Here is a 21,102-nt window from a genome sequence, read left to right as displayed (position 1 = left end):
AGGTAATCGTATTGTGTATAAAGCCCGAAGTGATTCTAGTTAAGTAACGTCTTAATATTTACAATTAAGTGCGATAGTGAACCGGTAGTTGCTTTGGTCATTATGTTTCACTGTACCCTTAATTATCTGGTATGCATGTGACGTACTTCAGGAGTCTCTAGCATTATAATATTGCAACAATGGGGATAATATGTCCACGAAACAACAATTACAATGTATGGCATGACGCAGATAACAAAATGTTTTAATTATTATTTGCATTAGTTCTCTTAGTACTGGAATGATAGGTTGATGGCCATGTGAAGATGGTGGAATTAATTCAGGTCTATGTGATGTTTCTTAGGCTCTCGGTAATTACCCGCTGAATCAATCACTACGCTACATCGTTAAGTTGTTTCTGCATATAAATGTATCGACATGCTCTGCGCAATATACATACATATGTAAATATGCGTTCCAGATTTCTTGTCAAGTGGGTCATTTGTAACCATGGATTTTCGCGTCCTATTTAAGGTTAAAGGCGACATTCTGTAGATGTTGAAGGCACTGCGATATGTTTAATAAATAGTTGTTGATAGCCGACAATAGGTGATTCTCCAGGTTGGGGATTGGCGAGGGGCTAACATCAGAGCCTGAGAGTGCGCCATAGTGTGGTAAATATTTATGGACGTTTCAGAAGAGCTAACTGCTTATATCATCATGGCGACGAATAAGATCATGACGTGTCATCCCAGAAGACAGCTATCGTTAACATGTCGCCGTGAGAACCTGAAATGTTACAAATTATTACGAGGAATCTCGGGTTTTGGGTGTATTCTTTAGACCCTGGATATGGTATAGTGACTGAAATTTTCTCAATTGCCTGAATGATATTTTAGCTCTGTGAAGTCACCTGGTTATGAATATAAATGTTTCTTCTAAAGTGCTGTAGATTTACGAAAGTGATAATACACGTTTCTTTACACTGAGTTTGTATTTCACAGTCATCAATAAAATTTTCCATGCTATATGGGTTAGAATCAGCTGGCTCAAGATTGACTTACTTGTATAAATAATAAACCCGCAGGTGTTTAATACATAAAAATTAATTAAACTATTAGTATGGACATCATTTAGAATGTTATCATCACCGTTTCTAAATTTGGTCTATTTCTGCGTTCGAAATTACCTTAAATACATAAAGAACAATTCTCAGATGTCAGAAAAATTAAGAGATTGTGTAAGGTACGTACATTCTTTCTGCACTTAATCTTTTTGTTGTTGCTGTAACACCCTATTTGCTGTGGTTTGTGCGTAGACACCAAAGAATGTTCTGCACTGAATATCCTATAGCAGAGATCAGCAACCATTCCGTTACCGTGGGTCGCATTGGCTATTCATACCTTTGTGCAAGGCCGCGGAAGAAAGTTTATACTTATGTCGTGAGCAGTAAGTGAAACTGAATTTGTTTAACTCAAAAGACTGTGGGTGGCATTCACTTAAAAACGGATAATAGCTGTATTTCTCTGAACAACTACGTTTATTGTAAACACTTTGTTTGGTACATTTCAGACACTTTTGATTTCAAATCACTATTAATTTTATAAAACTTTATTTATTGATGTCGCTATATTTATCAAATTATTTTGCTATATTTCGTATGGTTTGAACAACCGAACGTTGTACTTTCGTGCAATAAAGCGAGTTTAAAGTTTTCGTCTTCTATGCAATTGTTTGCCCTTACGCTTATATAATGAATATTTGTTATAACGGATTAGCACAAAAGAACTTTACACTTTCAAAATGATTATTATAGATTTGGTGATGCGACACTAACCAGCAAACCAACCCCACGGTCCAAAATAGTTATTTTCCAGAAGCTATTAGTCTCTCAGGTTCCTTGTCTTTTATGAACCGGTTTAACCTGAGCCGGTTTAATCCAGTTTACGTTCTCAAGTATATTTCTTTCAGATCCGTTCGCTTCCTCTCCGCCGAACGCTGGCATAGAACGCGGTCTGTCTTGTGTCGTGCAGCTACGATATGAATGTGGTTAACAAGATACATAATCTCAACATGTGTACGGTACAGTCATAAGATCATTTAAAACTTAAAATCAGGTTAAAAGTGTTATATAAATTTTAAAACTTTATGGTCTTCTAGGTATTTATGGAATTAAGTTCTGGGCTTCAAATAGAGATGGTTGCACAAAGAATGAAACATTAAATAATAAATAAATAAATATTAATGACTAATATTATTAGGACGAACTTATTATTGAAGCTGCTTACATAATTTTTTGTGTTCCCCATGTTGTTACTGTTTCTAGAACATTAAAATGTAAAGATCCTGGGATGGCCTCTAACGGTGTAACGTACCGAATTTAGTGAAAATCGGTTAATTAGGACTAAGGTTGAAGGTGGGAGCATATAGACAGTGTGGTGATCGTCACGATGATTTTTTATTCTTTTGAGAAAGGGAAAATTTCCTAATAAATAAATGTTATTGACGGGCAGTGTCAAGGGTAAGTACCAAAAGTGGCAACTCAGCCTGGATTATTACCGATGAGGCAGTTAAACGCGCGTGGTCAGTAGGTATAGCTGGTGGCGTCTAGCTCCTGAGAAGTTACACCCAAGGCCAAGACCACAGGTGAATTGCTTGAGATTCCCCAATACTATACGCGTAGGAGGGGGAAACCCATCTTTTATACTCCTCCGCACTATTACACGGCAGAACTAGTGCAGTAAATCGCTGGTTTTTCCTCAGCTACCCCGGGGTCATCCCCTACATTACGGTCTTTCCATATTCTCACAACAAACATGATACAACAGATAAATTGAATTGTCATAGTGATTCCCGACCATTCGCACCCCAAAGAATTCGTCATTCAAATTGATGTAAATAATCTCAAAACAGGATATTCCCCCCCACCCCTTAACAAGTCCGTGGTAGTCAAATGACTATGTCAGAAGAGAAATCTGTGTACTAATTCCCTGGAAAGTCGTGATTCTTCAGTTACATTGAAGTAAAGTACCTCAGAATGGAAATTTTTACGTCTCATAATAATTATGATATCAAAGGCTGTTCCAGGATACTCTTATTCAAGACGGACCTGTCTTAAGAATGGCTAGACAATATCTAAAATGAGAATGTTATAGCAACATAATTAAAAGAAATTGTTTATGGCGAGACAAGAGTGATAATTTAATAGTGATACCTTGCCCATTTTGATAACTTATTCTTTGCTATCATGTATGAGGATTGTGATCGAATAAAGGGTAGTGGGATGGTCTGGGCATGTAGTACGTATTGGACAGATGAGAATGTTTACGGAAGCATACTGTGGGAAGCTGTAAGGAAGATATTATTGAAATGTCTATGTGTAGGTAGGAGGATGACATTAAAGAATATATTAAACAAATAGTTTATGAGAATGTGGACCGAATTCTGCTGGGACCAATAGCGGACTTTTCTAAGCACTACAAGCCCCATATAAGTGTTGTGAAGTTATCATGCTGTCGTACGAGGAAAGTCCCAATTTCGATACTTATCCGAGAGGGTTTTCGTAGTCTTCCTCTGATTATTCATGGGTTTGAATCTGGGAAGTAGCAAGAATTATGTTTTTAACCATCACGGCTTTGGGATCGACCCATGCTGTTGGGAGGGGGTGGGATTTTTCTCTAGGAACAAAGCGGCCTTCGCATGGAACCTAACCTCTCATACTCATAGCCTAAGTGCCAGTGTTAAGATTGCGTGGATGTTTAGGTCTGCCGCCACTTCCCATCCGTCATCATGAGATGATATTTAAGTACAGGGACACTTTTGGTACTAGCAACTTTCTTTCGTGTAGTCCCATTCATCACCCAGCCCTAAGCCACTCTCTCATTCTACCTTCGCAGATGCGAAAGCTGTGTTAAATGAAGTTCCATAAAATCATAACAGGAGTGTGGTTCGTGGCTTTACTCTGGCAGTGAAGTAGACGCTGAATCGTGGTGTGGGCCTCGTGTGCGAACCCTGCATCCGCTCTAGTCCCCACGCTTTCTCCGCTGCAAACACAAAGCTTCTTCATTCTCTTGTTCACGAATGTTTGATGAGGCAGTTTCGCCCATCCATCCAACAGATGGCAGAGCCACCCACGTATTCACATGATGATATTTAAACAAAAGCATTTAAAATCACAATGTTTTTTTTAATTTTTACTTTTTATTTGTAAATAAAATGGTTAGCCATCCAAATTATCGTTCAGATTCTTTTTTAAAAACATTTTTTATTTAAATTTCAGTTTGACATGTTGTTTAGTTTACAGGTGGGTGGAAATAGTTTTAGTAGGCCTACTGTAGTAGTAGTAGTTAAGAATGAAACCTGGAAACTGTGATAGTTCAGACGTCCCGTTTTATTCACTTTCCTGTAATTTACTCATTAAAGGAACTGATATCCCTAGATGTATTCCGTTTTTATATAATGAAATAAATTCCTTTCTTTTAACGTTGTCCGTTATTTGAATATAAGTTTTATAGGTTGTTATGTAGCCTTGTAGAATACAATTTCTTAAAATCTTACCGCCTCACTAGTTTTCTCCACTTCTGGTCTAGTTGCTAGGCGACCACGGCTTAGACAAAGGATATCGACACCCGCCATTGTTTTGTTGCTTACCAACTGTATAATATATGAAACGGCCACTACGCGGGTTCACAGCAGCAAGTAAAAAAAAAAAAGCGATGCCACGTACGTTTGCAATTTTCGTACACTTATTTTTTGTTCAGTCAGAAGGATGATATTCAGAAGATCATATTTTATTAATTTAAACCTATCTACAGATTTTTAAGAGAAATCCCGGCGAAGAAGTTACCGTTCCCTTAATAGAGGTCTCTACTCCTACATTGTTTCGGAAACCAGCTTCTGTGCTCTTTTGTTATAAAAATATAGGATATTAAATACTTTTCTTTCACATCATTTTAGTTTTCTCTGATTTTGTTAAAGGTAATTTCATCTATTAAATTGTTTTATTATTACGGTAATATAATGAAGTAAGATGAGATGTGCAGGCTGTGTAGCACGAATGGAAGTCAGAAAGTAATGCAAAGTTTAAGTCGGAAAAATTTCAAGGGTTAAAGCCAATTGGTAGACGTATGCGCAGATATAATATTAAAGTGGTTCTTAAAGAAATAGGACTTAAGAATGAGCACAGGATTCAACTCTCTCGGAATATTGTTCAGTTATGAATAGGCCTCTGAATCTTTTGTGTTCTGTGAAACTTAATGAATTTCTTGACTAGCTGAGTAACTATCAGCTAATCAAGAAGGATTCTGCTGCGTCTAATAAAATATATCGTAAAATCCATTACTTGTAACTTGTTTATGGACTGAATATTTCAATCGATAGAGCGCCCTGTTAATTATTAATGATTTATTCAAGCTGTAAGTATCTTGTCGTCGGGGCGCAGTTAGCCACACCTGAGGTCTCGTCACGACTACGTGTCTCTTCATGGGTGTGGAGAGTGCGATGCACTTACGAATTCCCCATCTCAGCCCTGAATTATCCAACCTGCTCCCTTCTGTATCAAATTCCGTTCACAAACAGCGAACCGACAACGATGAAGAAAGAGAAAGAAGAAATGGAACTAAAAAGAGGAATTAAATAAAGGACGGAAGAAAAGAGGTAGAAAACAGTAAAGAGAGAGAATAGAAAGGCAGAGGAAGGTGTTAAGCCTACGCATTCACACATCGCTTAGCAGAAAAGTGATTTCTTCCGTTCAGATTTTCCGATCAAAATTGTGTAAGCATCTTTTACCCATCTCATGCCTTATATATGCCTCACCCATCACGTCATTCGTGATTTGTATATCGTGATAATATTTTGCTGAGGGTACAAATTATAAGATCCTCTGTGGTTACCTAGAAGGCGTCTTTGACACTAAAGACTGCGCTTTGGGGTTGGGGATTCCTTTTTTTAAAATGGCTTTCCCCCCAACACTAGCAATGCTTTGTTGTAGTCTGACTTTTGTCTTCAGATAGCCTGAAAATTTCTTCCCACGGAAGTCCCAATTGAAGCGATTTATCGTATTCATTTCTATTTTCAGTCACACATCGTCAGAAACGTTCCTCTCAAGACTTTACTAAATTCATGCCTCACCCTCTCTCTCGCACCTCCACCCATCCCCCTCCAAACCGCAAGATATCGATTCCGCAAATCCCTTCCATCTCTCTCTAACATTACGTCACGGTTATTGCGTCATAATGATGACGTCTTGGGTCTGCCTCCACCCCCTCCACCAGCCAGTATCTGCCCCCCACTGCCAGCCGCGTACGCCTCATCGATCTACCAGCTCACGGCCCGGTGATGACGTCATGAATTGCGGGGTCTCTGACGTCATTTCGCCTCCTTCTCCACCTCGTTCTCCTCTACCGTTGTACTGTGTAAGGCGGTGTTTTATAATATGGGCAGAGGGGCGGTCAAGACTCAGTCTTGTGCTTTACTCGAAGCTGTGAGGATCTAACTCAGTGGTCACCTGGGTGTTGAGTGTGTGAGTGTGTGATGTAGTGGGGACACATGATACGTGTCGTCGGGTCTGCGATTACCGTTCTGGATCATCACCATCAGTCCACTACACCTTCACCACCAACTGAACCGTTACTTCAAGTGCTTACCCCTGCAGTTCAACCGGCGTCGTCTTCTCAAAGCCCTCAGGGTCAGGGTTCGTCTTCGCCGTCGACAAGAGCTGCCCCCACACCCCCAGGTGGGTCCGTTCCCCTTATCTCACAATGCCTTAAACGCGAGTGACTGGTATGTGGTTAATTCACAGACAGACTGACTTTCAGTCTAAATAGCCTCGTGTAGTCGCGTGTTGTCATGGGGCGACGAGTAGATTCCTTCGTCCACTGACTATGAAATACGCGGTGGATAGAAATGTATCTGCCACGTTCAGCGCCTTGGGCTCTGTTCTGCTGAGAACAGCTGAGCGTCGCTTGATCGAGCCATCAGCTTTAAACTCAGTAACAACATCTCTGTCGCGCATTGTAACGACGACTCAAAAATTGTAGTTTGAAAGTCGTAAAAAATACCTTATTTAGCAAAACCTGAACATAAATCTGTGTGATACAGAAAACAGAAGATAGCTAAGGATCCGTTTATGAAGATATCAAAAAATTCAGTGAAGTGATAAGTTTGTGGACTACAAAAATAAGATTCCGGGTATCATTTGGAATTTGATTTATAGACGGAGGAGAAAAATATTCAGATAAACAAGTAGAAACAAATGAAGATCTGAATGGTGCTGATAAATTACGATACCAGGATGCATAGAAGACATGCAAACTTCAACAACCTGCCTCTACAAGAACAAAAGCGACGACAACAACAACAACAACAATAGGAACAACAATTCTGGTATCTGTCTCAGTAAGTCATGACCATTATTGCCTGTGTTCACTCCTTGCGGAGAGCCGGCAAACAAACCACTAACTTGCACTTGCACGTTGCTAACAGTAGTTGTAATCTGTGCGAAGAATGAATGAAAACGTTAGAAGACTGTTAGCTATAATTGGACCATCACACCCCCTCCCCCTGCAGCGGGGGGCACATGATCAGTTGGTAACATTAAACCACGTGTTGTGCTCTGGCGTCGAGCCCAGGACCACAGAGCATGTGACGCTAGACGAGGCTATTTGAGTTTGGCAACTTTGGATGAGTGACAGAAAAATAGAGTTCAAGATGAAACGAGAAACAAATGACTATCTCCCAGTGGGCGTCTTAAACAGAGCCGTGCTTTGTATAGTTGCCCCTTTAAGATAGGTTGCCCTCACGTGGCTCCGGCTGTGACGCCATCTTATTGACGTAATGGCTATCCCGTCGTTTTTTAAACACTTTACGGGAGATCCCGTAATTGTTTGCGTCACTGCTGACGTCAATCCACGCCCATGCGGCAAGTGACGTCACATGTCGCACCCGGCGAATCGATCTGAAGTTGCGACGTCACATCTCTCGCCTTTCGTCTCGTCTCTCTTTTTCCGGTGTTGATCCTGCAAGTGGTAATATGCTATTCCCTTTCCTCCTCGCGTATCATGATGAGATGGTCCCTGTATGACGTAATTAACCTCCTATTACGTCATAGCTCTCGTGCGTGTTTGTGTTAGATCCGGCCGGCTGGTGTAGGTGGCAACAAATCCACAGCTGTCTCTTCATCACAAGCTTCTTTGGAATGCATGTCTCTTCTGGGATTGTTACACAAGCGTGACCTATTTTAGACGACAGATGAATGAAATTGTTTTTATTCCACAAGGACGTCACCCTCTCCTTTTTCTCGTGTTGCATTTCCGTAACCTCATTCTTAAGTTATGTCCCCTTAAAAAACATAAACATCTCGGGGATTGAGAGATGTTTTGGGGTTGTCATTCCTGTAACTCTTGTTTTTTTTTGTTTGTTTATTATTGTCTTTGTTTTCTTCTGAGATCCGTTTTTCTTCTCCCTCGCATTGCGATTCTCACGACATTGAAATTTCAGCTGCCAAATATATTCGTGGTACAGGCAAATAAAACTTTCATTGAAATTTGTAACATAACCCAAATCTGTGTCGCTGTTCTTTAACTAACATAACAGAAACGCAGTAGTTCGCTCCCGGTATTGTGATTTGTGTACTCAGATCACCAGTTACGTAATTTGAACCAGTTTCAAGGTTAGTCATTAAACAAGTGTTATTTCGTACCTTATAGCTATCGTAAATGACAGTTTCAGTGTAAACAGTGAAGAGTTACTTCGGAAAGTTGTGACGTGGGGCTGTCGGAGGCTGGCCGTTCCGCCTTCCTCAGCCTCTCCCGACCGCAGTCACACGATAACCAAACCCGCGCAAAGCGAAGGATTACGCCGCGTGACTCACTCTCGTCTTATGCTCCAAAAATAGTTTCAAGCTCTTTTATTTATATGAACGAACGAAGGAACTGTGTAATTTTTATTCATAAATTACTTCTTCGTCGTATTCCTTCTCGTTGCAGACATTTTACTCGAATACACAAGATTCTTTCTTCTCTTTGCAGCGAAGCAGGTTTTCTCAAGGTTTTACAGCAATTTAAATTTTTCCAATACCGGAATTTTTTTTTCGTTTAAATTATCGATTAAAATTTGAGAATGTGTATTAGATTCAGCTGGCTCATGATAGAGGACAGTGATGGACTTTGTGACTAAACTTCGAGGTACAAATTAGGCGGGGGGGATTTCTTCAAACCCTTGACTAATCCGCTGTTCTTAAATAGCGGTTGTGTCGCAGAATTTGTGTGGACCGAGTCTAAAATAGTACGCATTAAGAAAGAGTTCCAGGAAAAAGGTATGCATCTAATTAAGATGTACGCTACAGTTTTTGCCTCAAACATGATTTGCGCTTATTAATATCAAATGCCAAATGGCTACACTACACTAAACATCCCAAAAGACAGCCATCTTCTGAAAGATACGTGATTAATTGATGGATGGGCAAACATACGCTCACTCATATTTACATAAATGTCACTGTGACTAAACCATTCATATGTACTCATGAAATGACAGGAAGCAGACAGCTTATGTATTTTCATTGATAGGATACGAGAGTTGTGTTAATATTCTGTCACAATATAAATCAGTGTTCATTTCGTGTCTGGGCGATAGTAGCGCCATAACTTGTGTTCACACAATCGATTCTTTCGCTTAATTAGTAACGCTTATTGTAACTCGATGCTTCATTGTTTGTTTATCTGTTATTACGTCGCAACAGATGATGAGACGCCATATGTTTTGTTATATAACTGTTTATTTTCTCTACGTAGTACATACGTTTTCTCAGTTACAGACTGATGATGACGTTTTCATTGAGTAGACAAATAGCATGGAACTGTAATTCATACGGGGAAAACTTCATTGTATTACTCCAGCATACAGTTTAACCTAGTTAACTCCGTTTGGATTTACTGGTTCCTAAGTAACTTAATGACGCAGTTTCAAATACGTGGTACGTAGAGTTGTTTAATTCTTCGTTTGGGAAGCTGATAAACAATTTGTTTTCAATTTGTGACCATTATCTAGCAAAAATTACTCATAAAGGAAATAAATGAACTACTTTCTCGATGGTGTAGAGCCTTTCTTATGAAATTAGTCAATAAATTCTCTGACTATTACGGAATCAGAAGATTCATTACCGTGTTTACAAGGTCCCGTTATTGGTCCATATCTTGAAATCAATTAATCTAGTTCACATCCGTACATAATTTAAATAAGAACAGTGACAATATATTTCTTCCATCTACATCTTCCAAGTGGTCTATGTCCTCAGATCTGTCTTTTTCCTTTTTCTGTGCTTTAAGGAAAACTGTTGTAACATCAGTTACATCAGAATTGTATTTGAAAAAAAACATTGGGTCATTGTCTGGTTTTAAGGTAAGTATTTTCTTTCGATGTTGTTTATTGGATAAGAAAAATAAACTAATGTTTTCGAGGATTACTGAAACTGTCTTGTCTTCAAATTATAGGAAGAGAACCCGAGTAAGATAAATGAAGTCTTCAACGCTAAGACCGAAGTAATTAATTTCTTCCCAGTGCTTACCAGACCCCAGCAATCACAAATCCTACGGACTCACTTTTCAAGGCCGCTGTTGTTATTAGTTTTAATACTTCGTTTCAGTTTATCTTTGTGAATAAAACTTCACTTCCCGGCTGTCCGTGAGGTCATGTTCGAGAAGAATCATTCTTCGGAAACTGATTGTCGCTCGGTTGGTCAGCAAAAATCCCTGGCCCATTTTGGAGTCCCAAATGCTCATAACCGTGTTCACAAAATCATGCAACTGGACGCAATGCTGAGTCAGTTTGATCCAGACCACACTATCGCGCCATATTTAATGATGATGGAGATTTTTTAGACTTATGCGCTTTTTTCACACATCTTGGACTTACCATCTCCTCCTGCTTTATTTGATTATCCTACTAATAGTTGGTGAAGAATATAGATTCTGAAGCTCCACATATGTAAGTTTTCCCATTTTTCTGTTCTATTCTTTCTGTCATGCTTTTTTCAGTACTCTGTTCTCAAAAAAATTTTACAGTTATATCAAACAATTGGTAAAATTACCACTCTGTTTTAATATTTACGTATTTATATGGCACCTAATTTCCGCACTCAAAATTTTATGTTTAATTAAAATCTGCGTATCGAAAACAAAGCTACTGTATGAATTTATTCCATTATTATGATGAAATCGATTGACCAAAATTCTTCGATAAATTACTGCTCTACGCTGAGGAAAAATTCAAAATTATTTGTGTTTCGATTGTCTGTTAATTTCTGTACATATATGCCTTGCTGTTATGCCGCAAAATATGTGCAGACGGTGATAAATTGTGAATCGGGTGGAATTCGATTGTGATCTGTTCGAAGACACTTTCTGACACTTGCCTGTAGCTCCTTAGGGAACCACGAAAAGCTTAAGGATAGGCCTCCCAGGGATACAATCCTGAGACTTTCACAAAAACAAGACAGATGAGCTGTGCGCTCTGCCAGATGTTTAAATATAGTGTTACGCTGTGCTCTTAGATACTGAGCGTCTGCTCAAGGCATTGGCTGTAATGTGACCACTTATTTTCATTTGCGGTTGCTGTAAGTACTAATGACGACAGTTCAGCATTGATGATAATTATCTAGTTAGAAAACATGACTTAGGTACTTTCATATGTTTATGACAGTCCTACATTCTCCGAAGAAAAAGTTTGACAAACGCAAATAAATAATCTCGGTGACGGATTATTCACCGAAGCAATGTTGTTATTTCTGTTTTAGCAACGAAATTACATTACAATTCAAGCATGGAAAGGTTTGCTCAAATAGGAAATATTTTACAAATATCCACTGTTATTTATATGCATTCATTCTTACAAATCCCTTACTTCGAAGCTAATCGGACCACAAAAACCAAATTGTGGATTGTAGATTTTTCGTACTTTCACAACATTAAATGTTCAAAATGTCTTAGGATGTTGTCAGTAAAAGAAGTTTATTTTTTGCACCAATAGCTTGTACGAAGATCTGTCTTTGAGAAAATTGGTAAAGTTCAATGTTGTTTTCTTATAAATTATGCGTTATTATTAGATTATTCAATCAATAATATTAATAATCAATATTTATTTAAAACTCCTTACAGAAACAATGCTTACTTTGTTACAATAATTTCTGTTAGAAATAACTATACGTCTTCATGCAAATTAGTACTATATAATTTATTCTGGCTTCTTGGATATATTAATATCTGTTAAAACGCAAAGCCAGTTTTTTTCAAAACAGAGTCTTTAAATGCCACGTTGTTTCTTGTTTTAAACACATCGGAGGCTTTGTTTTAATATTCGAAAATAACTAGACTGCTTAATATGTCTGCTTGCAGAGACATAGTTGCATTAACTTTGCCTCGTCTGTCAACATTTAGCATCCTGTGAATTAATTTTGTCCTGTAAATCCTTCCCATAGTAAATTATGCTTCAGTTCCACATTGACTAATGAAGGCACGATTTTAAAATAAAATCTGTAATGTTGAATCCTAACCTGAAACATTTCAGTCCACAATTTCACGACCTGATTCCATGAGATTAATTTTAATACCATGTGCGTCTTGTTCTCCTTGGTGGTCTCTTTTGTGAGATTTTTCAACAAAATTACCTAGTCATGCTACATGTCCACCTATGTAATATCTGTAATTTTATCAGTTCGTACTCTTGTCACACTCAAAACATTGCAGTAAAGTCTTGCTTAATAAGACTCTGCAGCGAAAGGTAGCTCTGCATTAAGTAATAGTCCTGATTATCTAAGTGTTAATAAAATGTGCCATTAATCGTAATATACTGTATTATTAAAATTGCAAAACCTGAACAGAGATTAGAACTGACCGCGTTATGAGATGTCCGGATAGCAATATTTTATTGTATAACTCGTAATACGATGTTTGGTTCAAAAGATAATATATTTCACTACTAATTTAACAATAAAGAACATTGAACTTAAGCCTACGTCTTCTCCAGTAAAACGTGAGCTTTTTATTTAACTTCAGTCAAAAAGCATCATTATAAAGTACGCGGATTGAAATGCGGAAAAGTAATAACTGATGGTGATCGATTTTTATCATGCTCTCATTTCCTGTCTTAAGCGTCTGTTATTTTAAGTAAGTGGGTTAAAATGTAGGCAAGCTTACACGATAGGAGAAAGTTTTGGAGTTGTAATATTGCAAGTTGAACCGACAAACATTTGAAATGAATCACTACCATTTCTAGTTACAACGCAATTAGGGTTAAATAATCTTAATTCAGTGAAATATTTGTCAGTAAAGTTACCGGATAATATCTGGAGAAACAAGATTCGATTCCTGGCAGGGACACTGGAATTTCTCTGTTTACTGCCATGTCCACAACATGCTTTGCGAAATGAATACCATTACCTTGTCCAGTGGGCACTGATGTCTCTTTCCTCAGGGTATATCTGGCCAGGTTAGGATTGTGTGGAATTTTTATGCATTTCAGAAACATTGTCAATCTGCAGTTGCTACAAAGTCACTGCAGGGCGTGTTCCTTGTATTTCGTTAAATATTTATTACAAAGAGAAAAATTTTCGGGTGAAATTTGTAGATTTTAATTAGCTTCGTATTACGTGACATTAACAAATTTCCCTACAGTAACCCATTTTTGAGAAATTCTGTAAAGTTTAAGTTGAGCTTTGTGTACGGTAGGCGTTATATTTGATTCATTCATATCAAAATTAAATGCACACAAATGTATTTGGCATAGGGCTTAATATTGAATTTGTTCGAAATTCGTTACGTAATGTACGTACGAATAGAAGAATGCGACCTTCCCATTATTTGTTAATTTTATAAACTTTATTCAAGGGCTTCCGGGTGGACAGAAATAGGTTTGTTGTGATGAGAAATATAAATTTTGTTCTCCACACTTACGCAACGGCGTGTCATGATGCACCGCGTTATATTGGCAAAGAGCCGTCTTTGTACGCCTATTTTGATAATGCGATATATAACTCCAGGGGTGTCTAGTAATAGCATGCGTTGTCAAATAGATTTAATTTGCTTCATTAGCGAGGAAGCTACGAGCTTTGCTTCTGCGTACCAGTTAAATATTGAATTTGTAGTATAAGAATATAAGTTTGAGGGAAAAATACGTGCTCAGACATACACAATTTTTTTAAAAAATTGGGTTTGAGTCTTACGAATACGGTATACATTGGCTGAACCTATAAAAATGAAATGAGAAATGATTTTGTTTTCGATGAAATTTCAAATAATATATCCGGCATGAGCAAGGAGTTTTCTGAATATAGCAGTTTTCTGAATTGTTGCGCCGTATTGTCTGGTAGATGTTTTCCGACGTTTCAGAGGTCGTTGCTTCTTCCTCATCGCCCGCTTCAGGACTCTATCCTGAGCCAGATTAAATCAGTTAACATTCTACATCATTCTATATTTTAGATTTATTTAATATTATTACCCCATCTACGCCTTGGTCTCCGAAGTAGTGTCTTCCTTTCAAGTTTTCCGGCTAAAACCGTGCATATATTTTACATCTGCCTTACGCGTGCTACATTTCTTTATTTGATCGACATCATCTCTCCATTTATCCGCTTATTGAGTGATGATTCACAAATGCATTGAAATTTATGAAGTATTCGCATGTTACGATAGCAAAACATTACTTTTGTATTATTTGACTGGTTACCTAATAATACCAGAACCATAATTTAAAGCATTTTAAATGTGTCAGAAGCGGATGAAAGAACATCGTTATAAATTTGTCTCCGGGTTCTACCGTTTAAATTTAGGTAACGGTTATGATTCAAGTTGTAATGTAATAGCTGTTAACCAGTCTTTTGAGTTTCTCTGATGACGTTTCCTACCTATCAAGTACTGATCCTGTTAATGCAGTTATATAAATGACTAACATTATTTGAGTTGAACTGGTTTCTTAGTCTGAAGGATTGTGACAGTGATTTAGTATTACCATGGAAGTATTTTCACCACAAGCTGTTCGTTGTATAGATCATAAATACGAACGACGTTTCGGAAGCTTACTGTCTCTGTCGCCAGGTAAAAGGAAGAGGTTTCTGCTGGGTGAAGCTCGTCACATAAATCTTGCTTTATCGCTAGTGACAGGCGGGAACACAGCCGACCTCCGGAATATACGTTTTTCCCTATCCAGTGAATGTCTGGATACATTTTCTATCTCGACTTGAAAAATGTAATCTGTTTAGATTATATTCTCGATAATGTATGGCCATCATTTTACCTTCGCCATGTCTATTAATGTAACAGTAGTACGCGTATAAATCAAAGGATTTTGATTAAATTTTGAATTAATTTCTTGTTGGACTTTATTATAACATAAATCGATGTGTTTGAAAACGAAAAAATGGTAGGAATATTTTAGGCCTAAGAGGAAATAACAACAGGAACGTTTTTTAATATTGTTAGTGTGGATAAGTTATGAAATTTTAGGTGGGTGTGACACAGAAGAGACAATAAATGCATAAAAATTTACTCGGAAAGCTTCTTGAGAAGGTACTACATATGAGATGTAGGTTTAGCTTAAAATTCACTTGAGAGACGTAGTGTTAATGGAATTAGTTTTGCTCGGGTTAGAGCCCAGTGACTCCACAAGGAACCAAGGCAGTTCATCTTCGGGGTCAATTAACAGACGGTTAATTTTCTTGACCACATGATAAACTGTCAGATTTTCGAGACATGTTGCACCTTGGAGTTAGTTAAGTATCAGTAAAATTTACGAGTCTCTGAAAATATTAATTTGTGTTTCGAGATCACTTTTAAAGTTGAACTTGAGAATGTTTTTCTCTCAGTTTATACGTTCATGTCACATATCGTCTTATATTCTTTCTGTGATGTTTTATTAAAGGATTCAGTTACGATTTACAGCTACGTTGTGACTCCTGTTCGCTATTAGAATCCTTAGATTTGTTATCATCATACTACATTTAACCCCACGTTCCATGGATTGAATTAAAAGTCAAACACTTATTTTATGTTAATATTTACTTTAAATTTAAATATATAAAATGGTAATTTTAAAAAACGACTAAATTTATTCTTGGGGTGTGCCATTAAGACGGCGCATTTAGTGAACTTTGGCGTAAACATTATCATAACATTTTATATGTAGTTCTTTATTTTATAGATTCGTCTACATTTTATTAAAAATAGATTTCGCTCATGTGAATATTTAACAAGTCATATTAACAAACATATTCAGGCCTTTAAATAAAGTGGCATTTTAATTTAATGGTACAGTAAACGAAACTGGAAATTGTAATAAAGAGTTGTGATCGAATCAGGGACCTTCCGCATTGTAGTCATAGAACGCGAGCCACTAAATAACCTGGGTGGACCTGTTTTACATATAAGTACTGTTGTGTCTTAACCGTTGAGTTACCATTATACACTGCATGCTCGTAATACTTTCGCATTTACATCTCTTACTGTTTTAATTTTCCATTTTAATTTGCGACCAATTTTCAATTGACTGTTTTATTGAAAAATAAAATCTGAAGACTGGCTGTATTAAATGTCTTTCTTGTCATATATGTCCATTCTCACTTGTGTTTTACATTACACATCCACAACTTATGTTCATTTTGCTTAGGTATATTTACAAATACGATAAAAGAAGAGTACTTGACAGTTAAATAACACAACAGTTTAAATATAAATAATAGAATTGCTCTAACCCAAACAATTTACTGTGCTCAGAGAATATGGTAACAGCTTCCATTTCATGAAGAATTTCGTTAAATATTCGCCATTTATCAAATCTGGTTCGAGGATTAAGTACACTACGTGTCGTACTGAACCGATGTTAACTGAAATTAAAGTCACTCCAATTTCTTTATTGTAGCCTTTCGGTAATTACTAGAGTAATTTCGGAGATATAAATGTGAACATATTGACGAGAAATGATGTCACCTGTTCCCAACATACATGTGCGAAAGATTTACGCCTATAATAATATTAATTTTCTCACGCTCCCATGTGCCTTAATTGTATAAATGTTGTCAAAGTGAATCTCGCTTCGCTTGTTGAAAAATCAGCTGCAACACTTAGCCAAAAATTATTACAAGTGTGCGTAATTCTGTGGTGCATATTCCAGCGGGGCACAGCAGATCTGCTGAAAAACGAATTCATGTTTTCCGTTACAAGACAATATCAAAGATTGGGGGAATCATTGAACAAATTAAAAATAACCTATAAATAAGTAAAAGTTGGTTGGTGATCGTTTGCTGTTAATTAAGGGGTTTTGGGACGTATGGGATAATATTTATTTATGACGGGTAATTTATTGGTGTAATTAATATATCACAATATATGGCAAAAATATGTAACTTATTTTGTTCTACAGACGTACACATAAAGTTTGTATGACTGCCGCTAGATGTCTGTAGCGCAAAGCACACGGATTGGCTATGATTAAATGTTTATTGAACATTTATTTCTTTTAGTTAAGTTTATTAGCGCAAACATGTAACATTTCATCTTTAGACGGAATAATATTCTATTCTAAAATAAATTCATGTTCTAGATATATTTTGTGATATTTTGATATTTTTAAGAAAGTTAGGCCTAGTAATAACGCAAATTTATTAATATTTTCTATTAAAATCCCCATAATTTTTCGTCAATAGACACATGGTTTCGATTGTACGGTTGTACCTTGCATATATGCCATTCAGTGGAAGATTAAAAATATGAAACACGCTGTTTATTTACAGCAAATATTGACAATCCTTACTAGATTTGAAATTTTCGTTAAAAAGTTATAACTCCAATTACAGCAAGCTAGAAATCAACGTGACTTCAACTTTAACCCATAAAAATCCAGTATGGACTACCTGCGTTAACACTCAACAACTCGCATTTTACCCGAAAAGTGTATTTATGGGATCCAAATGATTCTCAGAGTATACAGGGAATATTTGTTTAACAGTATCGACCAACTTATCTCTGTTATGGAGAAGTGTTGTGTTTTCTTTGAGGTAAGAACTGAAAAATATTGTTTAGATAAGCTTTGGATTCAAATGTTTAAATACGTCTCTGTTCTGTATACCTACTGTGGAACATCAGTTGTGAAGAATAGCTGATGATTTGCTAGCAAACTACTGGTAATAGACGTTATGTTCTTAATGATATATGAATATTTTTATTACGTAATTGTTTCTAGTTTTTCCCGTTATGCAATGCGGTAATACGATACATGTCAGGCACACAGATTAATGACAACATTGTGCCCATTTACCTGTTCTGTTATTGTTGGTGGCGATGTTCCAGCAAGTTACGGACACTCGTCTCGGCAATGTAGAAAGCTGGGACACACTCAGAAACACATGTACTTGATACAGGCCTCAGTCATATAGTGTTTTCGAACAGCCTGTACACATGTCTACATCTCTATTGTAACCTGCAAGACAGCGGACAAAAAAAACTGCATGAAGTTTCAAATAAGTTCGACTTACTTTGAAAACAACATATAGCGTTTCGTTAGTATCCATTAAGTCGTAGAAATTTATGAACAAAGAAAAAGGCACCTGGAACAAGTTTGTTATAGCAGACTTGCATTTCAAGCGATTTCTCTACGTGTATCCTGATTCACTGTATTCTGTTAATCTGAAACAGTCTCTGAAGAAAGAAGAAAAAGAATTTCTATGCACACATATTCTAAGAAATATATTATATCTAAAGTCATCTGGATAATTTACTTTTAAGATCCATTTATGCTTCACAAAAATGTGATAATATTTTCTCGAAGATAATCCTCTTATGTCATTTATTATAGATCCGTCAAACCGCGATTGTGTTCATGTTACCGACAAAACTAGCATGTCACTGAAAGACTTTTAAAATTCCAGAATTGAAGGGTATGGTACTTTGGCTAAATTTTAGTTTAACATTTTTTCGTATATTAAAAAATCACCCAATGTATTTATTGGTGGAAGAATAGGATAGATCAAGTTATTAGTTAAGCTGTTAGTGAAAATGGAGCCACAATTTGATGTGGTTTTAAGCAAGTATTTGAATCTTTAAATCAAGAAATTAAATCTTTTTGTTGTTTTTGAACATTTTGTTAAAGTAGAACCATGTCATCCTTACACTGGACCTTTCAGTTGTAATCCTACAGACATAGCGAGTCTTGTATAATATTACAGTTTATTAACCAATAAATTGTGTTGCATTTTAAATACAAACTTGGGCCTATACATTTTGTTGGTCCAAGCATAACTTTATAGTTTCTCTTTCTAAATTATGGCACTCTCCGTGAGATTGTAACAGGCAACTGGACCTAAGACGTGGATGGCTGATGGTAATATTATCTTGTTAAATAAAGGTATACCACCTGTGACCTAAAGGCAGTCAGATATGTTTTCTCATGGTCTGGGTGGAGAAATCTTGACGTGATTGCTGTTTCGGAAAGACGTACTGAAATATTTGTAGTTAAGAATCGTTAAATAAATGTCAATTATTCTCACTGACTGAACTATTCTACTCTAGAGTTACACTAAAAGATACAGGATCTAACGGCAATATCAATATTAATTCAGGCATGATGTTTTAAATTTCGCTTCGTGTTCTGAAGGTTATGTTAAGAAGCGCATCAAACCGAATCTAGAGGGGCCTGTACCTAGTTATATTGTAGTAAATAAAAACAGTGAATGCATCTTTCAGGGACCACAGTATTTTATTCAAAGTATCGATTGTTATTGCATTGATAAATGGTCGCAGATTTCTTTTACATCAGCATCGCTGCGAGGTGGGTTTATTTATAATTAAAAATAATTATTTTTCGTTAGTCTATGCTTTGCGTGCTGCTTTAGGAATATCTTGGGACAACCATTTTAAACGCCCTTGTGCCAAAAGAGTGCGGCCTTAAGGAAATTCCTTAGTCGACAGACCACCTTGAAATTTAGTTGAATCATAGAAACGGTTGCTCGAAGTTACTGTATTAAAAAAAGAGCAACCACGCTTCAATTCCTTCCATATGTCATGAATCAGAATACTGTTTTAAATATTAATTAATTCAGATTTACGACAAATATCCGTTCAGAAATCGCGTCTCGTAAAGCGTCAACTGCCTCCCACTTTGTCACAAAACGCCAAAGTAGATTTAGATTCGTGTCAGGTAAAGGAGTCCCACCATCGTAAGATTCAACCTACGGCCCCCGTTAAAATGTTATCGTCAGCAAATTCTCGTAACTTTAATTTGAAGTGATAGGAGGATCTGTTTCTGATGCTGTGGCGTTCCGATGATTTTGCTTTAACATCTCGGCAGAAGAGAGTCTAAAGTTGTTGTCTTAGGACAAAGATCAGTGATGGGGTTTGTTGATGATCTCTCCGGTTTAATAAAACCAGGATGATTCAAGGTAGAGTTCAATAGAGGATTCTTTATAAGTTAAACTTTCCAGTTTCCCTATCTGAAGAATGGAAAAGATAGAGATCAGTGGTGGATTACGTTATTTTTAAATATTATGCTTTAATTATATCGGTAAGCCCGAAGACGTCGTTCATTGGCGGATTACGCTATTCTGTAATAAACTTTGGGATTTAATTTTTGAGTAAGCCCCAGGATGAAGTTCAGTGACCGATTATTTTAATGCATAATGAATTTTATGGTTTAATTGCATCAGAATGGCCTAGACGAAATTCAGAGGGTAATTTTATTGTGCCTTAAACTTCCCACTTTTCTGATATCAGCAAGAGTAAATATTGAGAACTATATGCTGTTTCTTTATTATGTAATAAACCTTTGTTTTGTTATAATAAGGATATTAATTGCTTATTTAAAGACTTCGGCTACGTAATATACGTTTTGCTGTAGACCTGTTGTAAAATGTGCCCAAATTTTGAGTGAATTACACTAAACTAACTAGAACCTAACTTCATGGAGCATAGTTCTTCTTGAGAAACTGATTGTAGTTTAGTTAAGAAATTCCCCGACTTTCATTGAACGTGAAGGTTTCATCTTCACAAGAACCCACCACCATTCTCTATCCTGAGCCAGATGAATCCAGTCCACATCCTCTTAACTTATTTCCTTGAGATCCTTTATAATATCTATCCTCTCATC

The 21,102-nt window shown here is 36.8% G+C and overlaps 1 protein-coding gene across 3 annotated transcripts in view; it reads left to right on the top strand.

Annotated features, from left to right (window-relative positions):
* The first annotated feature begins 6,436 nt into the window (after positions 1-6,436).
* The window catches only part of Hr38 (Hormone receptor-like in 38), a 48,845-nt gene continuing 34,179 nt past the window's right edge, over positions 6,437-21,102 (top strand). Inside the window, exon 1 of one of the 3 annotated variants that reach the window (XM_022082039.2) lies at positions 6,437-6,712. In XM_022082039.2, coding sequence (XP_021937731.1) covers positions 6,526-6,712 — 187 coding nt within the window. In that variant the 5' untranslated portion in view covers positions 6,437-6,525. Of the gene's footprint in view, positions 7,375-21,102 lie in introns of all 3 variants that reach the window. The other 2 variants (XM_022082042.2, XM_022082040.2) reach the window with 2 other exon arrangements.

This window comes from Zootermopsis nevadensis, unplaced genomic scaffold (assembly GCF_977971745.1).
Source record: "Zootermopsis nevadensis isolate Lab colony 2312 unplaced genomic scaffold, Znev_1.0 Znev_ptg000022l, whole genome shotgun sequence".
Lineage (NCBI taxonomy): Eukaryota > Metazoa > Arthropoda > Insecta > Blattodea > Termopsidae > Zootermopsis > Zootermopsis nevadensis.
The sequence above is the reverse complement of the archived record's forward strand: the minus strand, read 5'-3'. Positions and strand labels throughout refer to the sequence as shown.